Raw genomic sequence first — 23650 nt, forward strand, 5'->3', positions numbered from 1 at the left:
TTAAATATACAACTTAATTCTTACCTCAAAACTTACCACATTAAAGGCATAAACTTTAGCGATTGCCCTTGTTCAATCCACTTTCATGCCATTCTACCCATTACCTCCATTTGTTATCTTTTGAAGCTATTTGCTTTGGAATCCCTTGGCCCATAGGTTGAAAAAGGATGTGTGAGTCATGTAGGCTGATTAGATAAGAACCCTAAATGAGAAGATGGTCATTCACTGAGAGTGTGTGTAGATAGTTGGATTATAATCCAATATCAAAGTAAGGGATAGTTATGAAGGAGAGAGAAAGACGAAGTAATGTGAGGAAGAGGAAGAGGAAGAGGAAGAGAAAAAGGAGAGGAGAGGGGAGATATGAAGTTGGAGGGAGAAATATGAAGAGAGAAGAGAGGAGGGGGAGATGAAGAGATAAAACAATAAAGATATTTGAGGTCATTTATAGATAGAATGGTAGAGGAAATGAAATATAAACAAAGAGAGGTAAAGGGTAAAGATAAGGGTAAGTTACGACAGGAATAAATGTGAAAATAAATACTCTATGAAAAGAAAGAGATAGATGTGAAAATAGATAATACTCTATGAAAAAGTATTAACTTATTATAGAGTAAATCCCACAGACCTGAATTTACATCATTAACTTGTCCTTACAAATATTCTTACAAGTTTCATAACATCTTTTCTTTTTGACAAGTTTATTGCAAGCTTCATAACATCCTTTCAAATTTTTGGGTACATTGTATATACAAGCACAAAAAACCTGTTGTTCGACCATGAGAAACAATCAAGATCTTGGAAATGGCATTTCACCAGGAAGAAATTCTACTCTTCAGAACTGAAACAGGCTCTTTTTCACAACTATCCAGATATATGGTGAAAAGGGCAGTAGCACAGAACTGATCGGCTTAAAGCTGAGGCTTCTTCACAATAAGAACTGGGCATTTTGCATGGTGTGCACAATAGTCACTAACACTCCCCAAAAGAGCCCTGTACAAACAATTTCTTCTCATCATCTTCTTTTAAGTCACATTTAGCTTACAGACTACAAGATAATGCCCGTTTGGCTAAAGCTAGTAGAGCAGGGACATTCATACCTTTTAATAGTGCTGTAGTCATGACTCCCCATAACAAGAACATCTGCCCTAAACTTCTTTGCTGCCTCACAGAGACTCTCTCTTGCATCTCCTGACAAGATCTTCTCTTCCAATTTCACCTGAAATGCTCAAAAAATGTAAATTTGACATGCAATAAACTAAGTTAATGCAGAGCATCCATTGTAAGTGCAATTTTTGCCCAGTTTGAAACTGTGTTTTTAGTAGTGTAGGACTTTATACTTGGCATTGTATCTTCTACAGAAAAAAATCAATTCATTACACCTCGCAGATTACATAAGACGTTTCCAAAGTAGGTCTTGTTGGCACATAATGTTCCAATAGTTGGAATTATAGATCTGTTATAGTTCTAGTTGTCAATCAGTTTTTAGTCAGTTGGCCATATTTTTAGTTTTTTGTCATTTATACTTGCTTCTTGTTGAAATCTAACAGTTAGATCTATATATTTGTATTCTTCAGTGATATGTTAATAAACTGTGATTTTTACATTTTGTAGTTCTATTTATTTATCCTATATTATAATATCTCTGTTTTTAATATGCTATCAGAGCAACTGGATTGGCTACAGCTGTTGTTATGATAGTTTGAATGGTAGAAGAGAAAGGAGAAGCTTTTCTCACAAACAGAGATGTATTGGTTTAGAAAGAAGCTGTCAAGGAAATGAGGCCTAAAGAATCATCAGATTGTAGATGGTGATGACAATTTCATTGAAGATGAGGCACTTTATTTTGAAGAGATTGCGCATTGTGAAGACAGAAAAGGTTGCAGTAAAGAATAGTGATAGGTGCTTGTGGATCAGAGAAATTATACGTCATTGGAATCATGAGACATACATGTGAGGATTGATATTCGAGAGCTGTAGGGAGTCCAGAGTCTGTTAAGTTCAATATTATACCTTTAAGAAGGCGATGAAACACTTCATGTCCAAATAGTATTCAATGATGTTGGAAACTTGAATGATAGCAAAGTAAATATAGATAGGGAGCAGCTTGAAGAATCCTTGACGGTCTGTAACTGTTTTCAAATAACAGCTTTTACACAATGTATTTCCTATTATTTTACATTGTAAGTTTAATGTTATAGTATTAAGGCGGGGTGCTGAATATAATGCTCCAACTGTTAAGAGTTTGAATAGAAATTTAGTAAAATTTGTAGAATCGTTTCAGTTGGCTTGAAGAATTTCCAATTAGTTGTTCCTCTCAATCAATTCATGAGTAATATTTTAAATTTTCTACCATTTCTATTAAGCATATTTATAAGAATTGTTGAAACCAGTTGAATCTATATATTTGTATCTCCAGTGATAACTAATGAGCTGTAAGTTTGATGTTCTTAATTTTGCTATTACTCCTGCCATAGAAAGAGACCATAGAATAGTATGTATTTTAATGTAACAGGCATAAGTGACCAGAACATAAAGCTAAGATGAAAGAGGGTATGGGCAAATGCTCAGAATATGGGAACCCAAAAAGACTTTCAAGGTAGCCACAAGGGATTAACCCCAAAACATTAAGGATATCTAACTGGCAGCAATGTCAGATATCAGAAGGTAAGTGTGGAGGGCATGACCCAGCTTAGAAGGTGGACTAACCATTGTCAAAGCATGAAATATATTAAGAAAATCACAAAACTTAAACTAGAGATGAAATTGACATCAACATCTAATAGTGTAGTTCTTGAGCCAAATTCATTGATCCATAATTCATGAGTAGTGATTCACACGAATCCATCTCTCATGAGAATAAATGGAACACTCACAGAGGTGAAGCACCGAGACTTTCCAAGAGGTCACCTATCCTAGTACTACTCCAACTTGAGCACGCTTAACTAAGAGTTTCCTTCATGGTTAAACCCACCCTACTTGCAACTCCATTTACAAAACCTTCACAAAGTCTTGTGCCTTATGAACCATTCGTTAGAAAGCTCCCTTAAGCTCATCAATTACTAAGTAGATATTTTTCCACAGCAAGGCAAATTGTGATATTGCTATCAAGACTTAACTGTGTAGTTTTTGAGTCATACTCATTGACCCATTTTTCATGAGTAGTGATTCACACGAATCCATCTCTCATGAGAATAAATGGAACGCTTAGCACCAACTGGATCTAGGTGATGCGTACAGAGGTGAAACACCGGGACTTCCGAAAAGGTCACCATCCCAATACTACTCCAGCTTGATATATTTTGTCAATAAGGAGTAAAATTCTATTTGGAAAAGGTTTTGCCTTTAGTTGGTCCAGATTGCTAGCATAAACCTAAAAGATAAGAATACAAAAGTAGAATGATGTGTGATATACAAACTTGACCACACCAATGCTGCAGGCCTTCTTTATAGTAGAGAAGGCTTGCGATAAGAGATGTCCAAGACCAATTTAGAAAGTACTTTTTAACATAAACTTGCAATGTACAACCCATGACCTAAAAGGAGATTAAGCATAAGTTTGGCGAGTTCCTAGCAGAGTTATGTTGGTTTTAAAGTAAAATTGTTTCTTTCTTCAAGGATAGGGTTTTCCTTTTAGACAAAAAAATAACCTCAATATGGTTGAGAAAATCCAAGGTGTGGTTCCCCTTAAATCTTATGTATAAGTACAAATTTTAATTTGTTTGAGGTAGAAATTTGCATTTTTAAGTCCAACTTCCTATGCTACTATAAATAGAGCCTCCCTCCACCCAAGACTATAACATGTGACTACATTTATTTGCTGAACTGAATTATCCTCCATTATTTTGATCTACTCAGATTCCTTTGTGAAGTAAAATTAAGCATTCTTGTCATGAGTCCATGACGAGTACATAGCATCTCTTTCCCCAAATTCACTTCGCCTAATCAATTGAGGCATAATTGAATTTGAACTAAAAGGGGTGAAGTTTTCACATCATCGCCCCAAAATTTTTGGGGACCCCCTTTTATTGATCACCTTGGCAATAATTTTTTGAAGTTGTCCAAAAGTTTCCAATTTTAGAAAATTTTATGCCTTGGACACCTTCAGGTCAAGAGGGAGGAGGTTAAATTTATTTTTCACCTAGTCCTAGCTCGATTTTCTGGAATTGACAATTATATCCTTAGGTCGAACAAATTTCAAAGACGACATTTTTTTCAATAGTTAGAATCATAGATGGAAAACTCGCCGAGTTTCCTAGCTCGGCGAGTCTTTCACCAGTTAACTCACTGATTTAAAAACTCGGCACTCTGGCAAAAACTCAGCAAGTTTTTAATAAAAACTCGCGATTTACTAGTGAAGGTTTTGCCCACGGCCTGTGACAGGTTAAAGCGGCAGTGAGTGTGTTTTTTCTCATTCTTTCTTGTATTTGCATTGTTTAGAGCCTTGAGGAGTCAAGAGAAGAAGGTTTGGAGGCATTCTTGGCTGATTGCAAGTGATTCAAGGCGGATTTGAGTGGATTGTAGAGGATTCTAACCAATTTTAGAAGACAAATTTCTTTCCAAGTATGTTCATCTTATCATAGTTTGAAAACTTTTTATAGTTTTATAACAAATGTTCTTTTGTTTTTGTTATTGTTTGTAAATGTTTTCAAATCATTTAAAATCATTTTGAATCATTTGAAACCCTAGCTTCTAAGGATATGGTTGAAGTTTGAAGTTTGAATCATTTTGAATCATTTGAAACCCTAGCTTCTAAGGATATGATTGAAGTTTGTTGTTTGCTAAGGATATGGTTGAAGTTTGAAGTTTGAATCATTTGAAACCCTAGCTTCTAAGTTCTAACTTTGTTTATTCATTTTTCAATAAATTTATGTGTAGGGCAGCGGTCAAGCATTAAAAAAAATGACAAATCCGCAAGAAGAGTGCCACAAACACCATGCCCTTCTGGATATATAGGCACTCGGCCTAAAAATGCAAGAGATAAGACATGGCGGTTTGCCTATGAAGCTCCAAATGATGTTGGGAAAGTGGTATGCATTCCATGTGAGAATTATTTCTAGAGGCATAAACCGCCTCAAATACCACCTTGCAAGCATAAAGAAACATGATTCAAATCCTCGTCTCAAGATAACTGATGAAGAAAAAAGATTCATCAATGCCCTACTTGCAGCTGTTGAAGAGAAGAAATTGAATAGGGGGAGGGCAAAATTAGCTATGAGGGCAGCCATAGCTGAATTTGAAGGAGCTCCTTTTGATATGCAAGAGGAAGAAGAAGCACTTGAGAACATACCAAGATCTCTTCGTGGCCCACGGATCCGCAAACAAAATTTCTCTTTTAGCGGTTCCACTTCTTCTACATCTCCTACTTCTTCATCACCATCCGGATCCCCATCAAGGATAGGGGGTTATTTTGTGCCCAAGAACACACTTGGGAGCATAGCCATCATTAGAGGGCACTGCATGGTTTAAGGAGGTGCATGAGCAAACTGATATTGTAGCATCTGATTTTTGGTTTTTCAACAATATCTCAATGAATGTCGCTGATAGTCCCTATTGGGTCAATATGGTCAATGCAATAACAATATCAAGCAAAGGGTACAAGCCGCCTAATCGAAAGGATATGAGTGGAAGGTTAGTATTTTACTATTTAAATTTTAGTAATTGTAAATAATTGTGATTCACTTTAGTTCATTGTTATATTTTAAATCTTAATTGTTATAACTTATTTCCTATTTTTTACTAACACTTACACTTTATTTAATATTACACCTAAATTTTGTAAGTTGCTTGACAAAGCGGTTGGTAGGGCAACATTATTGATAGAAGACCAAAAGAAAGAGTGGAAGAAGTATGGCTGCACCATTTTATCTGATGGGTGGACAGATGGAAGAAGTAGTACCATTATTAATTTCTTAGTTGCTTGCAAAGATGATGTAGTGTTTTGGAAATCTGTCGATGCCTCCAACAAAGTGAAAAATGCAGCCACATTGGCTTTAATGTTGGAGAATGTTGTCATGGAGGTGGGAATAGAGAATGTGGTGCAAATAATCACGGATAATGCAGCAGCATATGTGGCAGCAGGTAAATTTAATTTTTTATATTCGAATCAATATGAATCATAAATGTAATGCTATGGTATTATTCAATTTATAATTGATGTAATTTGTAAATACTAAATATGGAAAGTTTGTTACTGATTATTGATTTTTTGCTAATCTTTTAGATAGAATCCTCCAAAAGAGGCATCCCACACTTTTTTGGTCACCTTGTGTAGCACATGTCCTTGACCTTCTTTTGGAGGACATAGGAAAACTTGATTGGGTGAGTCCAATTGTGGAAGATGCTAGGCGAGTCACGAAATATATCTATAATCACCCATGGGTTCTCAGTTTGATGAGAAAAGCCACTAAAGGCAAAGATTTGATGAGACCTGCTATGACAAGGTTTGCAACGGTCTTCTTGACGTTGCAAAGTATTCTTGACCACATATTGGCTTTGAAGCAAATGTTTGTGTGTGCTGATTGGGTTGCTTCACCTTGCTCAAAGAAGCCCGAAGGAGAGGCTGTAGCACGGATAGTCTTTGATGATAGCTTTTTTGCAAAGGCTAAGGAGATTGTGGAAGTAACTTCAAAAATCAAAACATTATATTTTTAGTTAATTCAAATTTCATTATCAATTTGTAACTTACTATGTTATTAACTAATTTGTATTTTTCAAATTTCAAATGTAGATGTCTCTGCCCTTGGTTCTAGTTTTGCGCATATGTGATGGGCAGTAATCCCCAATGGGAGGTCTTTATGAGGCCATGGATAGGGCGAAAGAGGCTATTAGAAGTTACTATCATGGGGACAGTCTCAGATTTGACCCCATTTGGGAAATAATTGATAGGAGGTGGAACAATATGCTCCACCAACTTATTCATGCAGCAGGCTACTTCCTTAATCCCAAATACAGGTACTATGAATCATGATAATTGATTGTCCTTGAAGTTGGGATTTCACTAAGACTTTATTTTACTTTACTTTTTAAGGTTGTGTAGTAAGACTTGATATCATTTTCTATTTGTTTTAGGGCTGATGATTCTTACTCAGATCCTAATGGAGAGGTCATGGAAGGTCTCTCTAAATGCATTGAGAGAATGATATCAAGTGAAGAGGAGAGAGACCTTATTGTGACCGAACAACAAATCTATGTGGAATCGAGGGGTCCTTTGTTCTCTTCTATGCTAGCAAAGAGAACAAGATTTACTCAAGCACCAGGTAAAGCGTCAAACTTTAAAACTTTTGCTAATTGATAAGTTGTGCTTTTGATTTTTTTTTTATTGCTTTATAACTTTTTTTATTTTGTTTTGTAGATGCTTGGTGGGCAAGTTGGGGTGGCAATACCCCCAATTTAAGGAAATTTGCTTTTAGAGTCCTATCCCAACCTTGTAGCTCATCCCATTATGAGCGCAATTGGAGCTTATTTGAGTCCATCCACACAAAGAAAAGAAACAGAATGACTCAAAAACAGCTTAATGACCTTGTTTATGTGCACTATAATCTTAAGTTGCGCATAAAAAAGGCACAACTCTTAGAACTACCTGGTCCACTTGATCTAAATGAGATAGATCCTTATTCTGATTGGATAGCAAAAGAGCCAGGTCCATTGTTTGCACCAAATGAGATCGCTGATTTGGAGAGGCAGGCCATGGAGGGGGAGGCTGACGCTGATTTCCAGTTCACTATGGATGACATTGAGGATGAGGACGAGGACAAGGATGATTCAGGCGAGAATCAGGCATTACCATTAGGAGGAGATGCATCCTCTTCTAGGACGCCGCGCCAATCAGTAGGGATGTCGAGCCAGGGGGCACAGCCACAGAGTTCACAGTCACACAGCTCATGCCCTAACCTAGTGCAGGGCACTTCTTCTAGGACTAGACCCCCTCGCTTTCCTGCTAGTGCAAGTGGAAAGAGGAAGATGTGATTGAGTCATTGACATTGTATTGATGTATTTAAACTTTTAGTATTTACTTCTAGTTTGACAGATTGAAACTATTTACTATTTTGCTTCCTACCATGAGCATTCCGCATGAAAATGCAATTTTGTACGCACTATGCATTTATATATATCTAAACTCTGTTTGTTTCTTTTGTATTGTCTTTAATTAACTTATTAGATGCATCTTCTCATTAAATTTTGCAAAATAAATTTATTTTTAATTAAATTTCAGCGGTTTTTTAGGTTCCCAAGTTTTTTTTTTAAATCGCCGAGTTTTTCCTGATTAAACTTTTGGGGGGCTTGGCGAGTTTTCCAACTATGGTTAGAATAATATTCGGCAAGATAAATTTACAAATTTTTGGACTTAGACAATTTATTTTGAAAATTGGATGTAATTGTATAATCTTGAGCATTTTTTCAAAATAAAAAATCTTTTTAGATTTAATTGTTTTGGAATTTTTTTCATTTTTTTGGTGAAAAGAAAATTTTGTGATAGTGAAATTGAATTGAAAAAATCGATTTTGGATGTTAAAGAAATGATTTATTTTGGTAAAAAAAAAAAAAATTGATTGCATTGCAAAATCGAAAATGGATTAAATTGCAAAATTTTGAATTAAATTGGTTAAATTTGCCTTGAAGATTTTAAAATTATTTTTTAAAAAAATTGGCAAATTAAAGTTGAAAATCGATTTTAGCACGCTAAATCCGATTTTAAATAATATTTTAATTACTAAAACGTTATTAAATGAAAATTTTAACATCTCCAAGGCTTTCTTAATTTTATTTTGCAATTTTGGTTCTAACCGGCAATTAAATATGCTAATTTCACTATTGAAGAGGTAATTTTAATGATCCATTTAAATTTGGACCATGAATGGTGGCCTAATTTAATCTTTTTTGTCTCTCCTAGGGCAAGTCGGCCAGCTTTGAGGATTACTGAAATGATGGTATAAGATAGGCTTCCCCCTCTTTCACTTCTCATTCCATCTTTCTCATCCTCGTGTTGGCGAAATTTGTGGAGAGGCAATTTCCAACCTAGGTGATTTTCTTCTTGGAGCAGATTTTCCTTGCTTGGAGGCTTTTTTTTTCTTCTTCCATCTTGGGCGAACTTCTGCCCTAGGCGATTTTGAGGCAAATTCAGATTTCTCTTGCTTGGGCGAATTTTGTGGAGGCCTGATTTATTTTCTTGCAAAGGGGTTGCGATTTTATATCAGATCTGTTTATGGACAGCGAGTTAGGGTTTTGAGGCATGTGTTAGCATCTAGGGTTTTGGCGCCTCCATTGTGGACTGTTTTGGGCAGCATTTGATTCATTTTCAGATCTGATCCTTTGGTGTCAATTCCAGTCTTCATAAAGCAGCAAAATCCATCACATTTGAGCACCTTCATTCTGGGCAATTTGCATGTGCATGTTAGGGTTTTATTGGCGGCAACTTCTAGGGCATTTTGGACAGAATTTGGATAGTGTTTTCAAGGTCTGATTTATATCATTTATGACAAATTTGAAGGCCTGATTTGACAAGATTTATTGCAGCACTTCATGCCCTAGCTGGGTCATAACCAAACTCGAGCAATTTTCATTGACATCTTCTACTATTGGCAACTTTTTTGAAGGATATTGAAAGCAGATTTGAAGACATTGTTTTGTGCCCTAGATCAAGTATTTCGATGACAATTTCCAGAATTTGATCAAGTCTGATTTGGACAACATAAGAGCAGATTTTCACACATTTTGGTGCCCTAGACAAGGAGTTTTAATAAGCATTTTCAGTATTTGCATAAGGTGGACAGAATTCCAAGGTCTTATTTCACTTGCCATGACTTCACGTTCTTACCTGAAGGACTAAATTTTCACATGCTGGACAAATTTCCAAAGGTGTTCTTTGTTGGTAGAAGGACAAACTTCATTCCGTATTTGGAGGCCAATCTAAGGGCAAGGTTGTCTCTCTCTTGTTCTTGCTTGGTTTCGTTTCTCTTCTCTTGCTTATACTTTTCATCCACCACTTCATCATCCCATTGATAGGTTGGAGTTGGGAGATATAAGTGTAGTTTTCATGATAGGTCACTTGGAGAGGCAGAAATAAGTGGTAGTCCCACCCCTAGTTTGAAGATTGGAGATTGATAAGTGTAGTGATAGGACTTGGCAAGGCAGAAATAAGTTAGAATCCATCGATAGAAAGAAGGTCGGAGATCGATAAGGGTAGTCCATATCACTTAGAAGAATGAAGGGGCAAAAATAAGTGTTTAGGATGGTAGATGTTAGTGCAAGCGAGAACCCAAAAGGAACATATACCAAAAACAGACAAGGAAGACATGATGTCAAAGACCGCCTTCTTCTTGAAATTGAAGCAAGTCTGTGACACCAACAGTGGCACTATAAACATGATACAGTTGAGAGACAAATGATGGATCAAGCTACCAAGTTCCACCAAGATAATCAAGATGCCTACTTCACTCTCCTAAAACAGCATTGGGTACATGAAGGCAAGAAGGGAGTCACCAAGGCGTCAAGGTTCACCCGATCAGACTTCAAATCAGAGTATGGCGAACTCATTGTGCTGCCCAACTGAGTCATGAGCATCTCACAAGGTATGCAATTCGAGAATTGGATGTATTACTCTATTGATGAAATTGTAAATGGAAAGGGCAAATTTGATTGGTCTAGAATTATAAGTGAAAATCTAGAATTACAACTTAGGGCAGTGCAAAACTAGAAGCAATTCCACATGGGGTCCTAGCCCTTCTATTTGATTGCAAGCCGGCAAAGGTTGAAGTGCGAACTTTGGTGAAGAAAGAATGAAATCAGGTGAAGGGCGAATTTGATTGAAAATTGAGATTCAAGAAGCCCCGCAATTTCAAGAAAGAGCGGATTAGTAGAAGAGATTTGAAAATATTTCAGGTTGGGCAAGCCTTGGCTATACGTGCAAGCTAGCTTGGTTGGATTCGAATGGGAAGGTTAAGGAAGGCAAGGATAATGGGGGAGGTTAAGTTCAATTTCAAGGTAGTGGCCAAGAGCAAGGCTCTCAAGTTGCAAAGAAGTTCACATCCAAGGAAGCCATTGAGGCCAAGGCAAGATTACCCCAAGTGCATGAAGACCTCATCCTTTCAGGGTCAGGACATCAAGTACGAGCAAGTTCGAGTGGTGATGAGAAAGTTTCTAAGGACAAGCTCAAGCATCCAAGGCTTCACCTTATCTCAAGGATTGAATAAATTTATAAGATAAGGTTGATGAGGTGGCACTTTCATTGCATGCAATCAAATCATGCCAAGTGTCCTATGTTCTCATTGGTTGACAAATTATTGTAAATTTCTCATTGGCCCACAAAGTTGGTGCCCTCATGTAATTGGTTGAATAATGGTAACCCTAATTAGGGTTTGTAAGATATAATCTTGGCCCTTGATTTTGCCTCTTAATCTCGGCCATTCATTACAATTTGGAGCCTCTATATAAGGCCATTTTGCTCTCATTTGTGAGGGAGTTATGTTGGAGAATTGTTATCAAAATTGTTCTCTATTCATTGTTGTGGCTTGCATGGTGGATATACATGATCATTTTGGTGTATTGCATGGTTCTTCTCATCTTGAAAATTAAAAGTAGGATTTCATTTCATGTTGCTAGAGTAGAAGTAGATGGCTAATTGTATGGTGATGCTAGTGAATGTTTGATAGGAACCTATATACTAGGCCACTAGCATCCTAGCGGCTTGTTGGGAAGCCTTGTGTGGTAATATAGTCCAATCGCTCCTAAGTTCTACTGGCATATCATCTTTCCACTTGTACTTCAACTTGGGTTGGAAGATAGGTGTTAGTGTGAAAATCCTAAGAGTATCCCTTAGAATCATCGCACCAATGGAGGTAGCACCACTAGCAAGCTTTCATTTCGTTAGACCCCGTCCATTTCTTAATTTCTCCATCCATAGGAGTAGTAGTAGAGCAATAAGCATTTAGTGGTAGGAGTAGTTGAAAGTGAAAGTGATCAAGGAGAAAAGAACAAGTCAAGCAAGCGAAGTACCACCAAGTTATCTTCGAATGAATAACATAAGCCCGCCTACGTGATTACTAGCAAATCACGTTGATATACTGAGTTAGTATCCACAAGTGTAAGGAACATTGGAGTTCTTGCTTATGTCTTCATAACTATTAACTTTTCAAGAGAGGAATTGAGGACTTGATATTCCATATCATGTGTTTAATTACTATATGTTATGTAGTGGTACAAAACTAACATCAACAGTATACACCACTTAGTTTGGCAGTGATTTCTTAAAATTCTCTAAATCATCAAAATCACTTTGCGGTGGCCTATAAGGAAGGCTTGTGCATAAACACAAGCCATGCTTGTCGACAATGGCTTTAAGAACAAACCTAGGAACAACATAGCTCTGTTTTGTTTCAAAATTTAAAATTGTAAGTGCTGGACTTTGGGACCAGCTGTTTGTAGCTCCCCTTAAAAGTCTTTTGAATTCACTTCTTGTCAATTCCTTCCTCCCTGTCGTTTTCGGCTTGATGTTACTTTGACGATCTTACTTTTTGTTTCATTGTACAAGTTCGGACCCTATCCCACTTTATCTAATCAGAACATAGCTCTATTTCTACTTTGGACAGCTGATTGATCTATATTCCTCTGTTCACCCTTTGACAGAATTGATAGTGAGTATAACTGTTAAGACTGATCAAGAACATACATCTGGTATGGATCACCTATGACACAATTAACTAGCAATTTGAATCCTTGATGCCTAAACAACTTATAAGGATGACAAAGATTCAATTCATTGGTAGATTTATAGCCATTAGGAAAAAAGTGTTCATGTTGGTTTATCTAATTACATCAACTCATTAATAAAATAAGATAGTCTCACTTTTAGAATCTTTTGTGATCATCTTGAAAAGAAAATATATTGATTTAGAATCATATTCAATAATGCAGTCTTGAAATCTTAATTATAAACAAGGACTTCCCAGATAAACTGTAGTCAAAAGTGAGAGTAAGTAAAAAAAATTACACAGGATTTTGAAAAATACAATATTAGAATGTTCAACTACTCCCATATAACCATATAACACCAAAAGTCAATCATTAAGAAATTCTGTTTAAGCCTAAAACATTTGGTTCTTTTGTTACTCACCTACTGAGGTGCAAGATCCTATGTATAGATAGGACTACATCATTACTCACCGGGCATCTACTACAAATTTCCTTTGATTTCTTCATAATTATATCTGCACTCCGATTTTCATATCTCTCCAAGGAGATGGTCACCTGAGGTGTGAGCGCAAATCCTGCACAACAATTTTGTCTATTCAAAATATGTCATTTAAGTCATAAATTTAAATAAATCTGACAAAGGTTCCTAAACCTGTAACTCTTATAAAATTGTTGATACATGAAACACAATTTAAAATCAAAAAAATCTTACAGCATAACTTTATAGACGAGTTCTAAACCTAAACGTGTACTAAGTTATGTGACACGATTTATTATTAGAAGCAAAATATTCTTAGAAACAATAGATTTAAATTAAAACAATATGAAAAAAATGCATAACAAACACTAGTTCTGTACATCCAAGTGAAGCACACAAATCGTGCCCAAAACCAAAATCATTTTGACAAATTCAAAAGAAATAGCGATACACATCATAAAATAGTTAGATAGCTTTTAAGCATTTTCTCTACTACAGTACACAATTTACACCCACAATCAATAGCATTTAGAGAACTTCATATATAAAAGCACCATTTTCTATAACTTCTAAAGAGTACTACATGTACAATGTCAGGTGATTATGAGGTTTTTTTTTTTTTTTTTTTGAAATGAGGTCAACTTTAATAATATAAGCAATTCTCATGTTTCAAGAATTATGGAACCTTCCTATACCAGGATTTGGATATGCAAAGTCGAACAAGCTTTGCTCTTTCACATTTCATGTATCTTCAATTATGGTGTTCTCCAACTCATTTGTATATACTGCAGATTTTTAATCATAATTGTGCGTGCCTTCCTTTTAGATGTACTCAAACTAGCAAACCATGTAATTTATTATGTGTGAGTCTTGGTGTAATTTTGTTCTGTGTATATTCTGTTTTCTACTTTCATTATGATATTTAAACTTTTAAATTCTGTTAAATTATTTACCATTTACCAGGGGAATCATTTTTTCATTCTCTTACGGATCCTCACCCCCTTCATTTCAACATATAACACCTCCAACATAGAATAGAGTTATACATGGCTTAACCATCTCACTAATGTTGGACTTTTGTTTGTCCTTGATGCAGGGTTTCAAAAGGTTAATGCTGGCACATTGTCTTACGAATATCTGATGCAAGTTGTCTAAAGGCCACTTTACCAACAGCAATAACGGTTAAATGATGGTGCGTCATTGCATATGCTCTTTGAACACGTATTCTATTAAACCCGTGATTAAAACAATGCTTGACCTTGAGTTATTTCATTTGGGCATGATAGAACCACGTGTTGGCTCAGTGTGGTGGACTTCAAAAGAATTATATTTTTCTTAAGAGCATTGATATTTTGTCAAGAAAGAAAAGAGACTTCATTTTAATAATTTTCTTCAACCCTAACAAGGTTTCGACTGCTATGGAAAAATACATATTTCTGTTCAGGTAAATCTAATGCATCTCCCAGCAAGGTAGCAACATTAAAGTCATTTTTGATGTTCTCTCTATGGATATCTTCAGCAAGCCTACCTGTTTAGGTTTCTCTTTGCAAGTTAATATTCAGCTGTTGTGGTTTATGTGTTGCGTCTGCAGAGAATCGGAGGTTTTGCAATATTTCTACAAAGATGGAGTCCAAAGGAAAAAGAAAAATATTTTCTCCTGAGTAATTGCTGCTTCTATGTCTGCTATGGAAATGATTTTTTTTACACTTTGATAAGGTATGCATCTTTTTTCTCAGATATTTGTGGACTTACTGTGAAAATATAAAGATGACAAGAAGATTGATCCGCTTGTTGCTGCATGAGGTAAAAAAAATATTTAAGAAGATTTCATGATTCTGGGAACATATATATTGAGACAATTTCTATCATTCATTATATCAGTTATTGAGACAGTTTTTTTCTGGTTCCAAATAGCAGTTATAAAGGATTTTTATTTAGTAAAAAAAAATCAGTTTTGAAAGTGTGTTAATACGTTGAAGAGTTCTCAGAACCGGTGAACATTACGAGTCTATTCTTTGTATCAAATCTTCAATAGGGAAGTATTAACATTATACATGTTTAAAAAAAAAATTCAAACTGTCCAATGTACGAACAGTTACAAATTGACAGAGATGTTAAATGTACTATCTCAAATGGTTTCTCAACTGTTCAAATGCAAACAGTTCTTGTAACAGATTTTACTGTATATCATACTTTCCTATATAAGGAAATGTGTCTCTAGAAAATGCAAGTGAGAGGCATATTTCTTTATTTATGTTTGAAATACATAACTAAAACTTTGAAAGCAAATTTTAAGATTGATTATAAGCATAAATGTATGTATAAGCAACATGCAATTGTGTGTGTAAGCAATTTGTAAAAAGAAGAAGGGTGGGTTGTAGCCCAAGCAATTGAAGCTGCTGTTGTAAAAGGATCTGTTAATAAAGCTACAGGTTATGGAGTGGTTTTTCTCCCTATAACAAAACTGTAAGGATTTTTTAGGGTTTCCCACTCGGCACAACTCTTGTATATCTTTTGTGAATTGTAATACTTCCTTTGATTGGCTAAGTTTCCATTCATGATTATTTACTTTGAAATGAGAGTTATGTTTCAGTTTATGGTCAATCATTCTTAAATAAAAGATCGAACTGAAAGTTATATTTGGTATTTCAATGTTGTACTAAAGAATTAAAAGTTGTTAGAAGCTTATTGTTCTGATTCACCCCCCCCTCAGAACAGCATCCACTTCCAACAAGTGGAATCAGAGTGTAGGAGTTCCTTCCTAGGTTTGCCTATAGGAACTGTTCTTGGAATTCTTGGAAGTATAATGGCTCAAGCCGAAGGTGCTTCTTTTAATCGAGCTCCATTATTTGATGGAAATGACTATGTTTTCTGAAAGGTTATGATGAAAGCCTTCATACATTCTTTAGATGTCAAAATGTGGGATGTTGTTGTTACTAATTATATTGTTCCAAAAACAGTACCTACTGATCCAAATGATAAACTTACATATGAGTTGGACAAAAAGGCAAGATACGCTCTTCTATGTGGTCTTACTAAACATGTGTTTGCCAAAGCAGTAGATTGTCAGTCTGCAAATGACATTTGGGTTAAATTAGAGACCATCTATCAAGGAGATGAGAATGTAAAAGAGTCAAAACTGATAACTCTTAAAACTCAGTTTAACAATCTTAAAATGAATTAAGATGAAAAAATAGCAGCCTGTTTCTTGAGAGTTTGATGAAACAGTTAATGCTAGATGAGGTTTAGGAGAAGAGATTAAAGAACGAGACATAGTTTCAAAAGCCATAAGGTCTGTCCTCCCAAAGTTTGAAACCAAAATCTTGACCTTGTAAGAGAAGAAAAACTTCTCTAAAATGACTCTACATCAGTTACAAGGAACCTTAACTGCCTATGAAATGAGAAATAGCAATCAAACTAGTTCTACATCAAAAGAGACAACCTTTAAGGCTGAGAAACAAGAAGAATGCAATTAAGATTTAACAGAAGCCTTAGAAGCATTACTAGTAGGAAAATGAAAAAAAAAAAAAAATCAAGGAAAACCAAAATGTTTTAGTTGTGGTCAATTAGGACATTTTGCTGCAAAATGTCCCTATGCTGATCAAGATGATAATGATGAGAAAATTGAAAAAGTTCTCCAAAAGGAAGCCTTGGAAGCCTTGGAATCAAAACAAAAGATTCAAGAACTTTAAAAAGAAAAGTCTCTTGTCAAAAGAAGGCTCAAATGAAGAATCAAGTGAACTAGATGAGGAAGAAGAAAGATTATTGATAGCTGAAATAGTCAATATTCCCAATACAGAATCAAGCCTATCTGAATCTTCATGTGATTCAGATGAAGAAGTTGACCTTGAAGAAGAACTACTTCATTCCTTACAAGGATTGAAGAGATTAAAAAAATTAATCTCTAGTCATGAAATAAGTAACAAGAAACTTCTTGCCGATTTGGAGGAAACAAATAAATTAATTGAAAACCAAAAGTTGTCACTTGATGAAAAGGACAAGAAGCTGATTTCTTTGCAAAATCTGTTTAATAAATCTGATTTAAACATAAAAGAAGAGGAGGCTTCAAAACAGAGGACAAAAACAATTTTAAGGGTTATTGCTTCAATTGTAATATCTTTGGCCATAAGGCATTTCAATGTAATATGAGCAATACTAGTTATGGTTTGAAGAAAATTGTCAGGGGTTTCAAATGTTTCTATTATGGTCATTTTGCTAACTAATGCAAATTGAATTTAAAGTCTAAACATGTATGGAAAGCTATTGTCAAGAAGGTTGAAAAATCATTAATTGTTGAAAAAGCCCTATTTGCTCATAAACCAGCAACCTGTCTTCTGGACAGTGACTATTCTAATCACATGACTGGCTGTAAAAATAAATTCAAAACCTTAAAGGATTTTGATGGAGGATTTGTTTGTTTTGGAGATAATTCAGGTGCACATATTACAAGTCGTGGTTCAATAATACTTAATAAAGAAACACCTATTCATGATGTGTATTATGTAGAAGGTTTAAAACATAATCTTATAAGTGTTAGTCAAATTTGTGATAGTGGATACTCAATTTCTTTCAATGCTCAAGGATGCTCAATCAAAGATGAGAAAAATGAACTTATTGTCAGTGGTCTAAGGACAAGAGGAAATCTTTACAATTTAATTGATTCTACAGTTCAAGAATCTTTGTTAATTAATACCTGTCTAGTGAGTCAAGTTGAAGAAAATTGGTTATGGCATAAACGACTAGGACATCTAAACTTTGATAATATTACTACAATTAGTAAGAATAAGGTCAGCAGATTATCTCAGATTAGTAAACTAGACAAAATTTGTGAAGAATGTGTAAAAGGAAAACAAACCAGAGTATCTTTCAAAACAAAAGAATATCTATCAAACAGGCCATTAGAACTTGTCTATACAAATTTATGTGGACCAACTAAAGCTCCATCCTTGAATGGTGAAAAATACTTCATGCTGTTTGTAGATGATTATTCCAGAATAGTTTGGGTAACATTCCTGAAAACCAAATGTGAAGCATTCAATCGTTTTAAAGTCCTTAGGAAAATGGTGGAAAGAGAAACAAATTTGAAATTAAAGTGTTTGAGGTCAGATAGAGGTGGTGAATTCACCTCTCAGGAATTCATTGAATATTGTGAGAAACGTGGCATTAAGAAGTAGTATTCAACTGCCCATATACCACAGCAAAATGGTGTTGTGGAAAGAAAAAATAGACTGTTAAAGAAATGGCCAGAACTATGTTGAATGAAGCCAAATTACCTAACAATTACTAGAAAGAAGTTGTTCATACAGCTGTGTATATTTTAAATAGAGCTCAAATAAGAGTAAGGACAGCTCATACTCCTTATGAGTTGTGGAATGGCAAAACAGCAAATGTAAAAAAGTTTAAAATATTTGGCCGTAAATGTTTCATTAAAAAAGACAATGATTCTTTGGAAAGTTTTAATACAAGATCTGATGAAAGAATATTCCTTGGGTATTCTACACATAGTAAAGCTTTTAAATGCTACAATAAAAGATTGAATAAGATTGTAGAAGCTATAAATGTAGTGTTTGATGAAAGTTCATTTTTACACAGCAATAATAATGATGATCTTGAAAATATTTCTTTTCAAAGAACAAAAACCATATCTGACGATAAAAAATCAGATGATGCTGATTTAGATACACCTGATGAAAACGAAGAAGAAAGTTGTTCAAATCCTAAAATAACAAATACTAATCTAAAAGTGACTAAAACTCCATCCAGGCATTGCTAAAAGACATCCCGAGTCTTAAGTCATTGGAGACGTAATAGGAGGGATTCTAACTAGAAGAAAAGCCAAAACAGATGAGCATGCTCATATTGCTGAACATTCTGTCTGATATCAGATTTTGAACCAAAAACAGTGACTGAAGCACTAACAAATTCTTGCTGGTTGAATGCTATGAAAGATGAAATAAATCAAATTGAGAAAAATAAAACATGGGACCTTGTTCCTAGACCTGATGACAAGAATATCATAGGTGGAAAATGGGTGTTTCAAAATAAATTGAATCAAGATGGTAAAGTGGTAAGAAACAAAGCCAAATTTGTATGTAAAGGTTATGCTCAACAAGAAGAAATCGATTTTGGTAAAACTTTTACACCAATTGCGAGAATGGAATGTAATAACCCCAATAGGTTATAACTTCTTCCAACACCAAAAATCTTTATACTTCAGTGGTTTGACATTTCGTCAAACACTTTGCAAGCAAGCTCTGATACCATTGAAATAATCCTGCTCAATTTTGATCTCAAAATGCTGATTGAAGGCTTGAAGAATTTTGTCAAACACTTTGTATACAAGGGGTCATATGACTGATATAACTTTTCAAATTGCTACAATAACTCTTGTTTCGATTTGCATCAAAGAGAATGCTTACAAAAGATTCCAGATTTGTCTAAACAATGACCAAACATGAATGTGCAACTAATTTTGACAATATTCAATACAAATATGAGACTTAACTACTTGCAATATGCAGCTACAGCAACTAGTGATTATGACAAATACTTTGGATGCAACCTAGCATGGCATTAATGCACTTACAACCAATTGATATTTTGTCAAACAATTGGAATGCAAACTAATAAGCTGATCATCAAACTCTAGGCTTGCAATATAGTTAGTCTAAAAATTACAATGCTATTTCAATTGCAAAATCCTAGCCTTCCTTTGATACCAATAATGCCAAATGGCAAACAAAGACAAGTACAATATGAAATAGTGAAGTGCTGAAGTTATATTTGATACTCAGCTGAAAATCAACATTTCTCAGAAAATATGCCAGATAAGAAATGAAGAACCTGATTGTGGATGGCTGTAATATTTTCCTTCAATGCTGCCCCTTCTGCTTGCTTTTTTCCCGATCTGCTTTTTCCACTTGCTTTTTTCGGATTTGCTTCTTCCGTTTTGCTTTTTCGAACTGTTTTTTTGGATTGCTTTTTTTTCGGAGCTGCTTTTTTCGGACTGCTTTTTCCGCCTGCTTTTTCAGGTCTGCTTTTTTCGGCCTACTTTTTTGGTTCTGCTTTTTCGGCCTACTTTTTTGGACTGCTTTTTCGGCCTGCTTTTTTGTACTCAAGTATTTTTTTTTCAATGTAGCACAAATAGAAGATTGAATTATCTTCCTCCCAGCTGCAATAATTCAAGTGATATTTCACACCCTCAAAATTGCGTACCAATTGAGAGTTTTCGTTCTCAATGGCCAGTTGTGACTATTGCAGAAACCCTAGGCTCCACAATGCACATCAACAAACATCAACATCAACAACAAGAAGTCTGGATGATTAGAATGAAGCCCGGGGTGCCTATTTATTCTTTTTCCTCCACTTTCTCCAAAAGCTTCTAGAACATTATTTTATTTTATCTATTAAGTGACTTTATAAAATATTTTATAATTCAAGTCACTTTATTAAATTAATTAAATATAAAGTTACCTTTTAATATTTATTTATTTGATAACTTTATAAATAATTAACTTAATACCACTTATTTATTTAATTAAAATAATTAATTAGTCATCTTCATAAAATATTCATTATTTTGGACAACCTAATTAATTTAATTAATTAGGTCAAATTGCCTCCAAAATGGGGACATGACAGTCCACCCTTCCTAAAATTGCTTGTACCCAAGCAATGGCTGAACAATAAACCAATCAATTCGCCTAGATCCCAAATGTAGTCATGTACTATATTGCTATCAATCAACACAGGGGCCTGCAATATCCTCTGCAATATAACCAAGAGGAATCCATAATCAAATTGACAATTATAGCTCAACCAAACTCCAAAATCACAACTGCCATAGTCAAAAACCCACGAGACACAAACTCTTAGAAAATCAAAACCCAAGTAAAGTGGACAAATCAAACTACCAACACAATAAATACCATCAACGCATCCCACTGGCCTATACAGAATGTACAATCCAACTCTGCAACAATGGTGAACGCTCCCGAATGAAACTGTACCAAGCATGGAGAATCCACACACTGTACAACTCCTGCAGTCAACACAACTTTACAGATCAACGGCCACTGTTTCATAACCATAACTCCCATGCACTGCTGATGGCGAAAAGACATCACAAGATAAACAGCAAGAAATAGAGCCCAAACCAAATCTGCCTGCCATCAACTCCTCAACACAAAGATCAAAGGCTAACTGATGTACATACCCTGCAGTATAATGCTGATAAAAAGAACCAACCTCAGTCAATAGCTCACCATGAGCAAGTGATACAACCCACTGTGACTGATCACCAGCTAAGTCAGGAGATGTCATAGCCAAAGGAGTAGAATCAATAACTACAACCGCTGAAGCATCACTCCCAAACTCCTGCTCTAAGTCATGTATTATCAAGCTGTCAACCGCAAAACCTATCGCCATGTCATGCCCATCACAACTCTCATCTCGAGGCATCAAACCGTCCCATAACTGATGACAAGCACTAGGAACCAAAGTACATCTCTGTATCATCTCATCAACATGGTCATCAAAGGTAAATTGATAAGCATACTTCACAGTGTAATGCCGATAGAATGCGCCAATCTCAGTCAATGGCTCAGATTGCAATCGACCACTAACCAAGCTGCAACTGACTACTACCTTCGAAGACATCGCCAAGGGAGTAGAATTACTAGCAAGAACCATGCCAACTGCCCGCTCACCAACATCACACATGATCTTTGATACAACATCTCTAGTCTCTGTGCCATCAGTACTAGAGGCCACCACCATGTTAGGCATACCACAACAATCTGCTACAACACCCAACTCAACTGAACCTGACTCTAGTGGTAACGAACCCGATATGTTAATGTTAGTATCAAGGATGGATGCATCCCCATCTCCACTGTCAATCTCGACCATGGACATCCTCGAATCACCAGACACCACAGCTTGTGACTGTACAGAATTTGGTAAAGACTGCAGTCGCTCTAACTTCACGGTCACCTTAGCCAAATGAAATTGTGACTCCTTGAAAGCCAACTATGTACTCTCAAGAATCTCAGAAGTCACCTCGAGCTGCTGAGTAAGCTCACTCACCTCATCTTCCTTGGCCAATAATGCATCATATGCTGTACTCCCCCACTGCATAAGATAATCTTTGTCGGCTACCAGCTACATATAATTCTGTCTCAGAATCCGAATAGCCTCCCATAAAGAGTGAATCTCTGTCAAGGAAAAATAACTGCCTCCCTGCTCATCACTAGTAGGAGAACCCCATCCATAAACTGCTAACAACTGACGAGCAGCATCGAAATGCTGACAAGCGATAGCAATGTCTAGCTCACTAACTCTCAACTGACTGGACACATGATGGCACTGGCTAGACTGTCTCCTACAAACCTCCTCTGACGCACTGTCTAAAGGAGTATCTTCAAAGTTACTGGTCTCTAGAGTATTACCATCCATATCCTACGAATCAACTCCAAAGCTCATATCAACATACAAAGTATCAAAAACTGTAGCACTATTTTCCAACTCCTCTGTACCACAAGAAACTGCCAAAGAAACTAAGTCTTCAAAACTGCCCACTGCATCCTCCCAAATGTCATCAATGCCAATATGATCCTGGGACTCATCTGTACACACTGCCAAATATGAAAGATCATCAACACATTCCAACAAGAATGGTCGACTGGATATATGAACAAAGCCCACCACTGGTGTATAAAAACTAATACCAACATCGGACAAGCTGCTGGCACAAGAAAAGACAACACCGTGCAATCTGCTAATCAAATCCATGATATCACCCAAACAATCACTGCTACCAAAAAGTGATAATGATCTCCAGTCAACTGAATCCCAAACGCCAATATAACAATCTCGAGTCCATATCCATAAACTAGAATTAGCTAGTAACTCAAGCAAACTCCTCACCTGAGCAATATGACTAGTACCAACTAACTCCACATAACTGTCTGATATTGTCCCTGTATCCTGGATGTGAATGCAAGATGAACTCACAACACTATCAACGACCACATATGATCAGCCTACTGCAGAAAGCTGAGTATCAGGAGTGCAAGATGAAACTAAACTCAACTCCATGCCATGCTTATCCCCATGTCTCTCCAGTCCTGTAATGCCAATGGAGTATTCACCAAAGAAGCTCGAGTGTCCTCAAGCTCGCGAGAAAGCCTGTCAACTTCCTCCTCCTTCCTCCTCAAGGCATCTGAATAGTCTCTGACAAGGCTAAGAAGATGGTCATGATCTGATAGAAGATGTAAATAACTCAACTTCATCGTTCCCATTCCTTCCCTAATCGCCTGTAAGTCAACACAAGAAGACTTTGCCTGAACTCCCTTATGTCTACCCTGTAACTGAATCATCTGAATGTGATCCTCTATCATATCTCGCATCCTATCATGATGAGATAATGAAGTCACAATACTATCTTCGCTCACCTTCAGCTGGCTGGAAAAATCATGTGAAGTA

General features: G+C 35.8%; 1 protein-coding gene across 1 annotated transcript in view; it reads right to left on the reverse strand.

Moving 5' to 3' along the window:
- Window positions 1-565: 565 nt before the first annotated feature.
- LOC149564667 (universal stress protein PHOS34-like) overlaps window positions 566-23650 on the reverse strand; it is a 29215-nt gene continuing 6130 nt past the window's right edge. The window contains exons 2-4 of the mRNA XM_089818223.1: window positions 13159-13262; window positions 1098-1216; window positions 566-990 (exon numbers count right to left, since the gene is read on the reverse strand). Coding sequence (XP_089674349.1) covers window positions 909-990; window positions 1098-1216; window positions 13159-13262 — 305 coding nt within the window. The 3' untranslated portion in view covers window positions 566-908. The remainder of the gene's footprint in view (window positions 991-1097; window positions 1217-13158; window positions 13263-23650) is intronic.

The sequence above is a fragment of the Cupressus sempervirens genome, chromosome 3, assembly GCF_028749045.1.
Source record: "Cupressus sempervirens isolate cs-2001-9-10 chromosome 3, ASM2874904v1, whole genome shotgun sequence".
Classification (NCBI taxonomy): domain Eukaryota; kingdom Viridiplantae; phylum Streptophyta; class Pinopsida; order Cupressales; family Cupressaceae; genus Cupressus; species Cupressus sempervirens.